The sequence below is a fragment of the Gymnoscopelus braueri genome (assembly GCF_963280865.1).
Source record: "Gymnoscopelus braueri genome assembly, chromosome: 3".
NCBI lineage: Eukaryota > Metazoa > Chordata > Actinopteri > Myctophiformes > Myctophidae > Gymnoscopelus > Gymnoscopelus braueri.
Window position 1 is genome coordinate 41,527,088 of NC_137612.1, and position 13,817 is coordinate 41,540,904.

The following is a 13,817-nucleotide window of genomic DNA, read 5'->3' on the forward strand; positions in this document are numbered from 1 at the left end:
GGGAAGCCTTGTGAGCTTGTAGTTCTACTATTTTTGGTGAAGAGATTTGTTGTAGACAAAAAAAAGCGGTCTAAGGTCCAGTGTATGACGAAGGACAATTTCACGGTAAATTAAAATCTCTGCGATATATTTGTGAGCGTTTTTTTATCGCGATAAACGATAATGATTATCGTCCCCATCCCTACTCTCACTTAAACCCCTTTCAAAGGAAATCTGCAGACTTCCCCAAGACAAAAAAGAAAAGAAATAAGAGATGAGCAGTTTAAATGGAGCTATTACTGCAGTTCAGTTCAGTGCTCGTTCATGGTGTGACATGGACCTTACACAGTGGTCGACAAAGTACTCAACCCGAGTATACTTGAGTCAAACTATAGAATACTCCTGGTTAAATATGCCTCAAGTTGACTTACAAGTGAAAGTTACTCAGTCAAATGTGTACTTGATTTAAAGTACTGGAGTACTTGCTTTTAAAAATACTTAAGTATTCAAAAGTGCATGCTTTTAAAACACTTAAGTATTCAAAAGTACAGATTACAAAGTACAATTTTCTTTTTCACTATCTAATTCAATGCATGGCTGTATTGAAATTTAGATGTTCCAGAAAGGTAAAACAAATATCAATCAAAGTGAAAATAGCAGATGTACAAGCTCACAACGCATCGCGATGCGTTTGGCTATTTTCACTATATTTGTAATGGGGCTTAAGTGGTTAATTCATAATATGCCCTTTCCCTTCTTAGAAATATAGTGGGGTCAAAAGTACAATATTTGTATCTGAAATGTGGTGGAGTGAAAGTCATAAGTATCCAAAAAATACACATAAGACTCAAGTATCAACTACAGATACTCAATATGTACTTTGTGCAGTACTCAAGTAAATTGGCCTTGTACTTTGTTACTGTCCACCACTAGACCTTACAGTACACAGTCAAATCACACAGTTGAAGCTGCAATCCCAGGATTCAAACCCACCATGTTTCTACCACTCATCCGAGATGGAATCCCCACTTGGGACGTACTTGTCTGCCAGTATCACAATACATTTAATCACTTTATCCATATTTTATACATTGGCTATTAAAAAATAGCAAATATACAAGCTCACAGCGTGTCACTTTGTACGAGCTAGCTCGTACATCTGCTATTTTGAAGAAAAAAAAATATCTTGAAAATGTTGAATAATTTTCTCCTTTTTTTCCTTTTGACAAATCTTCTCACAACATTTTCAGGTGGGGGTCCCTCAATTTGGGGGTCCTTGACACGAAAAAAGGTTTGAGAACCAGAGTCTAAATGTCTTGGAAGAGATGGGAGACCACCTGCAACCACTGCTGATGTACTAGTTATATATTGTATTGACATACTTTACCATACAGGTACTAAAATAATGTATTATTGACCCATTAAGACCTGAGGCCGATTCTACAAATGCCTTCGAAACCAGTAGTTTTTTCAAGATTTTTCTAAAATGTTCAAAAATAGCAGATATACAAGCTTGCTGCGCGGCACGAAGTGACGCGCCGTGAGCTTGTATATCTGCTTTTTACAGAAAAAGAAATCAAACTTATTTTCAAATTTTCTGCCGTTTTACAACTAGCGAGTTCTGTCCCTTTCTGAGTGAGTTACATGAACAGTCAGTTTTTCAAAGTGTGTGAAAGATGTTTGAGCAGCACTGACCTGAGAGTTCCATGAAGTCCGGCTTGTGACTAAATATCAGGTAGTTGTTGGCAATGAAGTGGAGCAGCCAGACATACAGCTGCTCTGCATTGTGGCACTGTGAAGCGATTTGCACAGGGAGCAATATATCATCACTGTCGGGTGGAAACCTCATATGTCCAAAAACTTTCCTTTTTATTGATAAGAAAAAAAATATATATATATATATATATGGTGAAAATGGATGATCTACAAGCTTAAAACGTGTCGCATCACGACGCGTTGGGAGCTTGTAGATCTGCTATTTTCACTACTTTTGTGCGACACTCTTGTATGATGAAGTTGAGCATTTGAAATATGTTGAAAGTTGAAATATGGAGATACAAGGTTTCTGCCCGACAGCGACGATACTGTATGTAAGAGATAATGCACTGCAAAATCCGGACTGTTCATTTTATTCAGTTCTCTTGACTGTGGACTGTGAGATAAATGTACAAAGGATTTGACTGCGCTCAACGAGCTGTGCAGCTATCGAGAAATAACGCACAAAGCCGAGGTAATTAGCCTCTGCGTCGTGCAGCATTACTTTCCGATAAGCACTCGTTGATTATCCCTTACTCCATATCTTATCAGTTAGAAGGGGTGTAAGTGATAGGTTTTTATTAAAATGAGTGTTTAATGTCTCTACAGTGAGGTATTATTCCAATAGTAATCAATGCTATAGAGTGTGTGTTCAGTAACAGGGGTCTCCCCGTCTCTCCTGCTCTTTAGTGAGCAGAAAATACATTTTCAAGTCAGGATGTCAATTTTATCCAATGAGGAGAGAGAACTCAAACATGATACTGGATCAGTAAGTGAACTTGGAAGTGATGAAACAAAAACAAATTTTGCAACAATTTGAACTGTAACACTATAAAATTGAAGCTGGCAAATTATCCTCGATTGGTTCTCTCTCATGATTGGATAAAATTGGTGTCCTGAACTGAAAATGCATTTTTTTTAACTAAAGAGCTGGAGAGATGGAGTGATCCCTGTTACTGAACAAACGATTACTATAGGAATAAGGGCCGGCCGATGGCATAAATTATGTTATGTATCCCCATCCCAAAACTGCCGTTATCAATTTCATGCAATTTAGTGCAAAGCTGATGTTTTTGTCTGCCAAGTCCACTAACGCCAGATAGTGATAACCAGGCATGTAACAAGCATGTTTAACCTTGCTAAAAGTGACGGCAATCCATGCAGATGTGAGCATGCAGCGTCTTCTGACAGACCTCCAGTACCTTTTAATGTTACTAGTCTATAGTATGGACTGGAGAAGAAGTAGAATTGTTTCATGATTTAAAATACTGGAATACTTGCTTTTAAAAATACTAGTTTTCAAAACAAACCAAAAATTATATCAACAGATTTCTGTATTGTTTTCACAATGCGTTTACAGAACCTCGTAACTCTCTAGAATAACTACATAAAGCCTATAAAAACTCCTACTCCTACTCCGAGGTGAAGTCACCTGCAGAAGCGTGTCATAGTCAAATAAATTGTTTCGGCTGATTGAGAAACCTGTGACCATTCCCACCTCAAAAGATCACACTTCTTGAGAAAGCTTGGCCTTTCTTTCTTTCTGTGACGTCTGCTCCTGTTCATCTCTGGTGATGGCAGAGCAGCTTTCCAATGAAGATGTCTGCTCTAACACCTTCCTGGCGCCAGACAGATGGAACTAGCTCAAGCAGGGTGGAGGAGCTAATATAGGCAAGTAAATTGGGCATCACTCTGATGATGTGGTCAAGAAGAGGAGCAGTCATGTTTCGTCTGACATACTCTTCTACGGTTTCTGCAGGAGCAGGAAGAAAGGTCATGCTCACAGGCAATCAAGAAGTATGATCATCTACAATGGTACCTGAATGTTCACAAGATTCTCAATTAGCCCGATCTCTTACTGTGACTGAGACAGACTGTGACAGGTATATCAAATGAGGTGAAATATGTCTATAGTGGTGACAGGTGAGAATTATCTGTCTGGCTGCCATCCTTTTTATTCTATGGTAGTACGTGCGTGCGTGCATGATTTGATGCATGCGCTGGGAGTGTTTTGAGGCCACAAACAAATCTTGCTTAGGGCCACCAAACTCCTAGGGCCGGCCCTGATATATAGAGCTTTAACAAAAACGTCTTCATTTTTTTATAAACGTATAACTTACGTCCCCTTTTAATAGTATGACATTATGTCATTGCTGCAAATGAAAAGATTATGGTTACCATAAAAATACACTGTGGATGCAATTTTTGTGATAAATGGTGTGCACAGTTTAAGTTTATATACAGTCTAGAGAATTTAGATGAATTTAGTTGTGGATAAAGAAACCAGTAACCTCTTAATTTATAATCCATCGTGCGACAGTGTTGCATGCCTAAAATAGCTGATCTACAAACTCACAATGCGTCGCGTTGCAGCGCATTATGAGCTTGTAGATTGGCTATTTTCGGAAGACACAAATCAGGCATTATCTTCTCTTCAGACTCAGCATTTCTCTCTCTCTTGCTCGCTTGCTCTCACTCACTTGCGCTTCCCGTTCTTACTGACCTTTGCTCTGCGGAGCAGCCGGACCACACTGATGGCCGTGGACGCCAGCTCTCTACTGGGCATGCTCTGGAGGTAAGCGCACACACACACCTCGCACAGGTGTTGCAGCCGTTTCACCTGGTACATCTCGGCACAGACCAACACCGCCATGGCCTGGAGCACACTGGCTAGACACACACACACACACACACACACACAAACACACACAAACACACACATAGATAGATGGCACAATCTGGTACAGTGGTTCTCAAACATTTTAATTTCAAGGACCCACAGGCCCCCGATAACTCGGAGTGTACAAATGGAAGCTATTGGACCATTTGGTTATATATGTAACAGTTTCACAGTACTTTGTACAGTTAGACCTGTAAGGGTCCATTTGGTTCCGAACTACCGTATCAGGATTTAAGTGGTTAAACAGTCACTTTTTGACACCTATCTATCTAATGTGGACTCCAATTACTGTACCCCAGTCTAGCCACTGTCCCCATTCCCCATCAGCTGTCAGTCAGCATACTCTGTCTGAACACTGCAGGACACTGATAGTGTCCACACTGTCACTCATTCATGTCATACGACGGGGTGGAGGAGAAGATGAAGGCGCGTATAGCGAGGAAGCTGGACACTAGTATGGACAACCACTCTAATCCCCTTCACTTGGTAATGATAGATTCATCTTCCCCTTGGGGACAGCCAATAGACTGAGACAGTCCTTTGTGCCGCTAGCTATGAAGATGTATAATGAGGCACTCGATGGCCGTTCGGCTAGTTCAAAAGACTAAATGCTCGGAAAACAGTTCAGTACAGTATGGACACTATCTGACATGCTTACTGTGCGTTCCATTGTCTTTTATCTTTACCATGCAAGCAAGCACTGCTGAGTGTATAGTGTTGTATATTAATGTTGTATATTAGATTTTTTTTGCCAAGTATTGATGGTGTTGCATTGAGTGTGATGTCTTTCTAATACTGTATCTATAGTAAAAAAAAAGAATTCTTGCTCTGTAATCTGTATCTTACTGCTGTGCTGTCTTTGGTGACTCAATTTCCCTTACAGGATCAATAAATTGTCTTGTCTTGTAAATGCAGCTCTGATATGGCTGCAGCCTGATCTCAGTGGAGATCACAGGTCAAAGGTCCACTCACTGCCATTCTGCATATCGCCGCTGTAGGGCAGTGGTTCTCAACCTGTGGGTCGGGACCCCCAGGGGTGTCCCCACATGATTTTCGGGGGAGATGACAGTAAAAACTTGGAGGACTTTTAAGGCTAATACCTAAATAAAGAAAAAAGAAAAGAAATGACAAGAAAAAGTGCTCCTCGGAGCACAGGTCTCCGCCAGGTCAGGTAGGTTATTGTGGGCCAGAAATGTTGATGGAATATGAAAAATTGGACAGATCCGTCTTGATCACATGACTATAGAGATAATGTGTACCGATTTGTGTGACGTTTCTACAAAATCTGAAGGAGGAATATCAAAACGTTTGTTTTGCAAAGATCAACCTGCTGGTGGTGGTGCTATAACAGGCCAATGTGAAAAGGGTGGCATTCCTTCCTCGGCCTAGTGGGAATGTGCGGGCAAAGTCTCATGGTAATCGGACGCTGCATTCACGATTTGAGGCATGTGCACAGTTTCACGTTGATCGGGCCAACGGTGCCGGAAATAAGCTGTTCACAGACAGACAAACGGACACACGAACGGACGGACAGGGTGCAAAAAAATAGCGAGCTTGTAGATCGGCTATTTTTGCTATACTTTTGTGGGACACTGTAGTATGATGAAGTAGGGCATTAATTTACATAAAAAAACTAAACATAAAAGGTAGAAATATGGATATCCAAGGTTTCCGCCCGTCAGTGGCGATATTTACCTTCTCTATTTGCACTAAGGCAGCTCCTCCTTTCACTTGCTATCAGTGGCTATGGTTGCTTGTGCTGGAATATCCTTGCATGACCTTGAGATTCCAGCCCTTATGTAACAGTGCAGCTGCGGCAGAGACTCTGGAGTTGTTGTCTTAGAAGCCAGAAATGGAGCTACTACATTTCTGAACACAAGCAATATTGTGCAACCAACCAATGTACAGTAAGCATAAACGGAACTCTCTCTGACCCTTTGAGAGGAAGATAGGACATTTGTTGAAATCATTTCAGCCAGACAGAAACCATAAATATGATGACTTGAAGCCAAGAATGGGTGGATATGTTAGTTACATAAGTTATCATCTTTCAAACACGAGTCTACTTTCACATGTTCATATAATACAAGAGCAGCAGGCAATGTCGTGAGTCATATTTTCTTTAAATAAGAGTTACCATTTGAATCTTATATAATGTAGCGTCACAACGACCTCAAGAACAGATCATTTCATTTAGTATGAGTCATGCTGTTGTAGTGTATTGTCTGTAATTGTAAAGCTGACAATGTCTTCCTCTTAGCACACACGCACACACACACACACGCGCGCACACGCACACGCACACGCACACGCACACGCACGCACACACACACACACACACACTGGTGACAAAGAAATGAGTGCTTTGCCAAATGTGTGTACTCGAGACTGATGAATGTCTAACAATTAAACAACAACATTATGGTTCAAATAATGATTACCCTTGATTAAATGATTACCCTCCACATAGGCCAGTATTCAAATTAATGAACCTTGACTAAAACACGTTATTTAGTATGATGAAGTTTGATAGACCTTTAAAGTGATTTCCCCCTCTGGCAACACTAAATACAGATGAAGCAGTAATGCAATGAGTCACTACTACAGGCTAATTTTATACTCCCTAGTACGACGGTGTGACTTGGCAAATGGAACAGATCTACAAGCTAAAACATGTCCACACCACGCAATGGAGTATAAATTAAACGTTTAGCCTGACTGAATTAGTATTCAGTGCTGTTCCCTGTGCGCCTCCTGGGACTGGCGTTGGCAGCGTGTCTCAATAACACAGATGGTTGTTGGACTCTCCATCTAGCTGGTGTATTGTTTTAGTTGGACTTTTAGGGGTTTAGTGGTAGAAGCCAGGACGACAGTAATGCTTCTCTCTAGTGTTTGACTGCTGATTTGGGGCTCATTTGTAAGGTCTGCAAACAGGGTGATGGAATCAATGGCAAGGAATTGTCACAGCAAAAAGGCAACTGTGGATGGTGTGATCAAATTCATGGCTGCTGTGGAGAGCTTTTATCTGGGGGGCGCAAAGGCGCCAAAACACAGAGCAAGAAAAACAGCAAGTACCTTTTGACGGTTCAAAGGATGGCTGGATGAGGATGAGACTGTCTGGCAATCCCAGCAGGACTTTTGACTCCTGTCTTGGCGCAGAAGCTACGAGTGTGCGGTTACTTTGATCATCTCTCAATCCCAGCGGTACAACCATTTTGTTTTCTGGGACAGATCCTCCATAACAGTTATGTTACTTTATTTAGAGTTGTAATCAAATGCTATTTTATTTGCTAAAGGTGCTGTAAGTGGTATTTCTTTAAGGGTAAAACAAAAAGTTTATTGTTAAAAGGTTAAAGCAATGACAAAAAAAACTATTCTGATAGTAATCATTGCTATAGAGTGTTTGTTCAATAACAGGGTCTCTTTAATAAACCTAAAATACATTTTCAGGTGGGACACCAATTTCATCCAATCGGGAGACACTACAAATTTCACTTGTTTATCCTGTATGACTTCTCTCTCCTAAGTGGTTAAACTGATTTGGATGCTACATTATTTAATTTAGCTGGGGACCCCCTGGAACCCCCCCAGACCCCACTTTGAGAACCACTGACTTACAGCACCTTTTAATAAATACGATTATGGGAACTCATTGTTGTCCTCGTTCTCCAGACGAGTGCACGGCAGCTTTATCCCTTATCAACGCATACAAAGATCACATCGACACTGTCGTGGAGAAACCTCTCATCTCCGTATTTTAACTTTTTATGTTTTCTTTTCATAAATTAATGTCCTACTACAGTGTCACACAAAAGTATAGAAAATAGCAGATCTACAAGCCCAGAACACGTCACATCGCATCATGTTTTGAGCTTGTAGGTATGCTCTTTTCAGATTTTAATCCTGAAAAATAACAGTTTTGGACATATGAGGTTTCCGCCTGACAGCGATGACATTCTTACTTACAGCCAGGCCCTGTGGGTGTCGTTACTGAAGGTGGATTTAATTACCACCACAGTCTACAAATGTGTACCACTGAGCTCCTCCAACTGGCAAAAAGACAATTCAACGCATTAACCACATTAACGACGGCCTTCCTATTTTGGCCATTTTATTATAGGCACAAACCTTTTATCCCCGCCAGGGAGCCGGAACGGCCGAAGGTGAGGGATTATGTTTTCGCTCCTGTGTGTGTGTCTGTCCGTTCGTCTGTCTGTCCGTCTGTCTGTGAACAGCTAATCACCGTTGGACCGATCGGCGTGAAACTTTGCATGAACACTCCCAGTAGGCCAAGGAAGAACCTTTGCCTAAAATGTTCCTTTACATTTTGGCCTATAACTCTTAAAGTAATACTAGGTAACGTTTTCAACAAAACTAAAGTTAAATTGTATATCTTTTGCGAGTGGCAAAAGTTTCACAACACCCACTCCGTGAATTTCACCCCCGGAAGCCTTTTATTTATATATTTTCTATTGAACGTGTACGGGGGGGACTTTCCCGGGGAAATGACGTTCCTGGCCAACGTCATGACGTCGTGGCCGACGTCCTCAGGAACTACCGCAACGGTTTCCTGTTTGGCCAGGAACTACCGCGCTATTAACAAAAAGGAACCTCACGCTGATTTTAAGATAATGTAGGATTGGAAGATCGAAAAATAACAGAAAAAGAAAGCACAGCTCATGGTAACTAATGCTCCACTGGCTAAGAGAAACGATCCGTAGATAGTATAAAACAATTAAAAGATCGCTTTTTCAAACGCTTCCGGCTTCCGGTGAAAACGAATGGAATTCTGGGTAATCGAGGACTAGGGAAATTGTATGCAGTGACGGTAGTGACCAGCAGAGGTTGCTAAAAATCATTATTTGTGATTCTGCATTGTACAACTTTAAACTTTACGCTGTACAATCAACATGATTTTGTCTCTGGATTCCTTGGATCATGACACAACACATAGGCCACGCCCATTTCCACCAAAGATTTTATCTTTAAAACAGACTTTGTGCTACTACTCCTACAGATTTTGTCCAAAACTCACACAAATGGGTACATGTTATCTCATGTGATCAAGGTGCATCAGTCAGATTTCGCAGGTTCCATTCCAATTAACGCAGATGACGTTTTGAGCAGTGAGCACCTCAATGGTTGATAGGTTGGAACGGTGCGGGCATCACAGTGCGGGCATCACGCTGTGTGCGAGCGCTATGGCCATTATATCCAAAGCGCTCCTCAGCTCAAGAGGCGTTCTTTATGGTAAATGTTGCATTTATATAGCGCCTTTATCCAAGGCGCTTTAGAATGTGCATTACATTCACACATTCATACACACTCTCATTCACCGACGGCGGAGGAAACCTTGCAAGACACCATCCTGCTCATCGGGGGGAAATTAGGGGTTCAGTGTCTTGCTCAAGGACACTTCGACACTATCTTCCGTTTCCTAAGCTGCCGCTCTACCTCCTGAGCCACTACCGCCCTAATGATGGCAGTGGTCACTGGTCACAGTGTACTGTATGTATACAGTATGAGTATGCTAATGTGTATAATGTATGTGAGTACTTTGCAGTAAACCCACCAGGGCAGCAGGTGTCAGTGTAGAGGTACTCCAGGAAGGAGAGGAACGTGTCAGAGGACACTCCGTGGATGGGCACCACTCGGCTGCGTGCCTCGGCATACTTCCCACTGAACATGGCGGCCATCACATCGCAGCGTGCCACCAGCACGGCCCGATGGGCTGGCAACACGCTCCCTGGAACACACATGATGCACACAAAATGATTTTTGTGTCAACAGGTGTTGGAGATATTAATGTCTGGAAACACACGTAGTTGTTGGAATTGCACGTATCCAACTGAATTTTGGAAAACTGCATATATATTTGCAGTTTCTCTCCCTTCCTATTTAAAAACATGCTTAACTATTAAACCCAATTTTAAAACATTTTCTAAAAAGAAAAGCTTATAGATCTGCTATTTTAGAAGAATGTTAGAAGGTTTTCACAACCATTTACTAAGTGGTTAATGTCCATCTCTCTCTCTCTCTCTCTCTCTCTCTCTCTCTCTCTCTCTCTCTCTCTCTCTCACTCACTTGCATGAATACTTGTACAATTTACAGTTTAACACAATCCTTATAAAGAAAGATTGTTATGTACAGTATATGATTGTTATGTATATAACCCGTGTAATATTATTGCTGTATTTCTAACTGTGTAATATTCTCTATTCTTCAAGTCAAATTCCTCATAATATGAGGAATATCATGTGAACATACTTGGCCAATAAACGTTTTTTGTCTCACCAGACTATGAAGCCAAACATTCGATTTGGTGAGTTACTGTATGAGAGACTGTGCCATTAATGTTCACGTGACACTATATGCAAAACCAAATAGCTGCTGTTGCCATTGTAGTTAGTGACAGCTCTTGCCACAGTCCGTTAGGTTACGACCAATGAGCTCAAAAACACTCACACTTGCACAAAATAGAGCCGGTACTCAAAGACTAAAGTGCCTGGTTTATCCTCCTGCAGGAAAAACACTGAGCACCTTGATCCTTAGATTATTGACTGAGAAGGACATTTGCTCATGGACTACTGGGATGTACGCTAGTAAATGTTTGACCATCAACATTGTATTATATTGCTATAGTATATTGCTAGTTATATTCACTGAAGATTTACTGTACATGTTTATCCATATTCCCACTTTTGTAGCTGGCTGACACATTATATTTATATGTATGTATAGCTCATACATCATGCTAACCTAGTCAGTCCAAGTGCAGACTGTGGCCAGGCCAGACTTTTAAGTCTTGTATGCTTAGTTTTACTTGTTTTTATCTTGCTACTTGTTTTATTTTGTAGCTGTAGTATCTCTACTCTTGTATCTGTATCTTGTAGTCTGTGTCTGTCCTGTCTCTGTGCGTGCGTGCGTGCGTGCGTGCGTGCGTGCGTGCGTGCGTGCGTGCGTGCGTGCGTGCGTGCGTGCGTGCGTGCGTGCGTGCGTGCGTGCGTGCGTGCGTGCGTGCGTGCGTGCGTGCGTGCGTGCGTGCGTGTAACAGATGGACTTGCCTTGCACCATGAAGATGACATCAGAATAGAGAGGGGAATTGAAGAGGCTCGCCAGAGTCTGGGGGCCAAGCTGAGCTGCTCGTGCACTGGGGGTATCCCTGGAGCCCTGTGCAAATACAGACACACACGCACGCACGCACACGAGCACACACACACACACACACACACACACACGCACACACACGCACACACACACACACACACACACACACACACACACACACACACACACACACACACACACACACACACACACACACACACACACACACACATCAAGTAAAAAAGATGCCATCATTCACATGCAGACATGCGCATACACAGAGGAAAACACAAGGGTTAATCATTCCACCACTAGCTGTCGGATGCTTCCTGGCGCCGTTCCCATTCTTGTGCATTGTAAAAAAAATCCTCCCTGTTTAATTTATCCTTCTGTAAACTCTAGGAGTGTGCAAACGGAACCCATTCAGGTTCCATTCGTACACTCTCAGAGTTAAATGAACACCCCCGTTCCACACCTCCCCTCTGGAATACAAACAGTATGTCTGCCAGTCACGCTCGGTGGTAGCCAAATCCTCTTTAGCCGCGTTGCCAAGAGGGCCACCACCATAGCACTGGCTAGTGCTGAAAACAGACTGAAAGCCGAGGGGCTGTTTCAAAGGCTTTGGCGTGGCCAACCCATTTATTCTTGGCATAATGCGTTTCAAAGAAGCTGTTATGCAAAGTATGCTGCAGGAGAACGCATGCATGTGAAATGAGGGGAGGGGGGGGGGGGAATCTGCAGTGTTCGTTTAACGCTTTTGAGTAAAATTAGCCCATTAAGACCGGGAATGCATCTGTGTGTCATTTTAGATTTCTTTGGCTATTGAAAAATAGCAGATATACAAGCTCATAGCGCGGCACAGAGTGCCGCGCTATGAGCTTGTAGATGTGCTATCCACACACTCAGAGCTATGAGCTCTGAGTGTGTGGAATGCATGAGTCTGTGTGTGCACACGTGGCATGGTACGTAACGTGGTTGCCTCACACAGTCCACAAACCAACCGTGTGCGCGTCACCGTATCACATTAACATCACTTGACCTTTCTCTGCCAAATGGAAGCGTAGAGGTGCAGCTCCTATAGCGTAAGCTTGTTTGGCTCAATGCTGCCAGGAGAGTAACACTACAGCAAATAACATTGTCACTCGGTCCGGCCTCTGTTGTTGGATCAGCTAAACTGAACTGACACAAAACCGGAAACTTCATCTGCTTTCAGGGATTGGAGGATCAACTGGACAGGTGCCTTTTTCCTGCCAGCAGCAACCATATCAAATCCTCCTGACTGGGTGAATTATGGATGTATATACAGTATGTATTTATGTATGAATGTACATACATTGTGTTCTGTGTGTCTACCTGTTGTGCATATTCTGTAGGCTATGTCAAACGTTTCATGTTGAAGTCTTTTTTTTGTTGTTGTTGCCATGTACACGTTGTGTTAATATTTCTCAGAGTTTAATCTATTCTTTTGCGTATAGTTTCCGTGATTGTGTATTTTTAGGGTACGGTTCTTCCATAAGCCCTTTCTTGGCTTCTAACCTGTCTAGTCCGTGGCACAGTATTTGCTTATGTTTTTAAAGATGTCTTGCGCTAATAAATAAGTTCCAACTCAATGCTAAGGTGGCCCCATGCTGTCTGTATGTGTCAGTTCCCCTGCACACTGCCCCAGGTCAAAGACCTAGTTCCATCCAGATGCGTTGGTTGTGCACACACCATGCGCCGTGATGCCAGCGGCTTGTCACAAGCAACCATGTCACACATCCACACCCATTAGGGCTGTGATTCTCAACCGTTATCATTTCAAGGACCCCGCCTGTTTGATATGCAGTAGGCCATGGACCCCCATTTGATAACCTTTTTGTGATACAATTTCTCGGATCCCAGTCTACACTGTAAATTCCTCAGTGTTTACTTAACTCTGAGAGTGTACAGATGGTAAGGGTCCATTTTGACCCCTGGTGGTCCCTGGACGCTAAGAAACAGTGCGTTAGGGTATGAACGAACACATGTTTCCCTTTGAGACATAATTATGCATTTCACAACATAACATTAGATATTGTAGCTGCCTTCCAGTGACATTTTCAGTGGCACTGTGTAATTATTTGAGCTTTGTATTGTGCTCGTGTTATGCTGACTATCCGTAACTAACAGAGAGGGCTTTAAGAGCGATAATTATGTAATTATGCTCATAATTAATAATGCATAGTTTACAAACAACAACTGGGTAAATTGCGGAATTCTGTTTGTAATGGTTTAAAATATTAAAATGTTCACGCTTTTCAAAAGCACGGTTTGACAC

The 13,817-nt window shown here is 42.2% G+C and overlaps 1 protein-coding gene across 1 annotated transcript in view; it reads right to left on the reverse strand.

Moving 5' to 3' along the window:
* rhobtb3 (Rho related BTB domain containing 3) overlaps window positions 1–13,817 on the reverse strand; it is a gene marked incomplete at its 3' end in the record, with an annotated part of 48,995 nt that overhangs the window by 3,928 nt on the left and 31,250 nt on the right. Inside the window, exons 9-12 of the mRNA XM_080423156.1 lie at window positions 11,475–11,584; window positions 9,987–10,156; window positions 4,238–4,404; window positions 1,675–1,771 (exon numbers count right to left, since the gene is read on the reverse strand). Coding sequence (XP_080279282.1) covers window positions 1,675–1,771; window positions 4,238–4,404; window positions 9,987–10,156; window positions 11,475–11,584 — 544 coding nt within the window. The remainder of the gene's footprint in view (window positions 1–1,674; window positions 1,772–4,237; window positions 4,405–9,986; window positions 10,157–11,474; window positions 11,585–13,817) is intronic.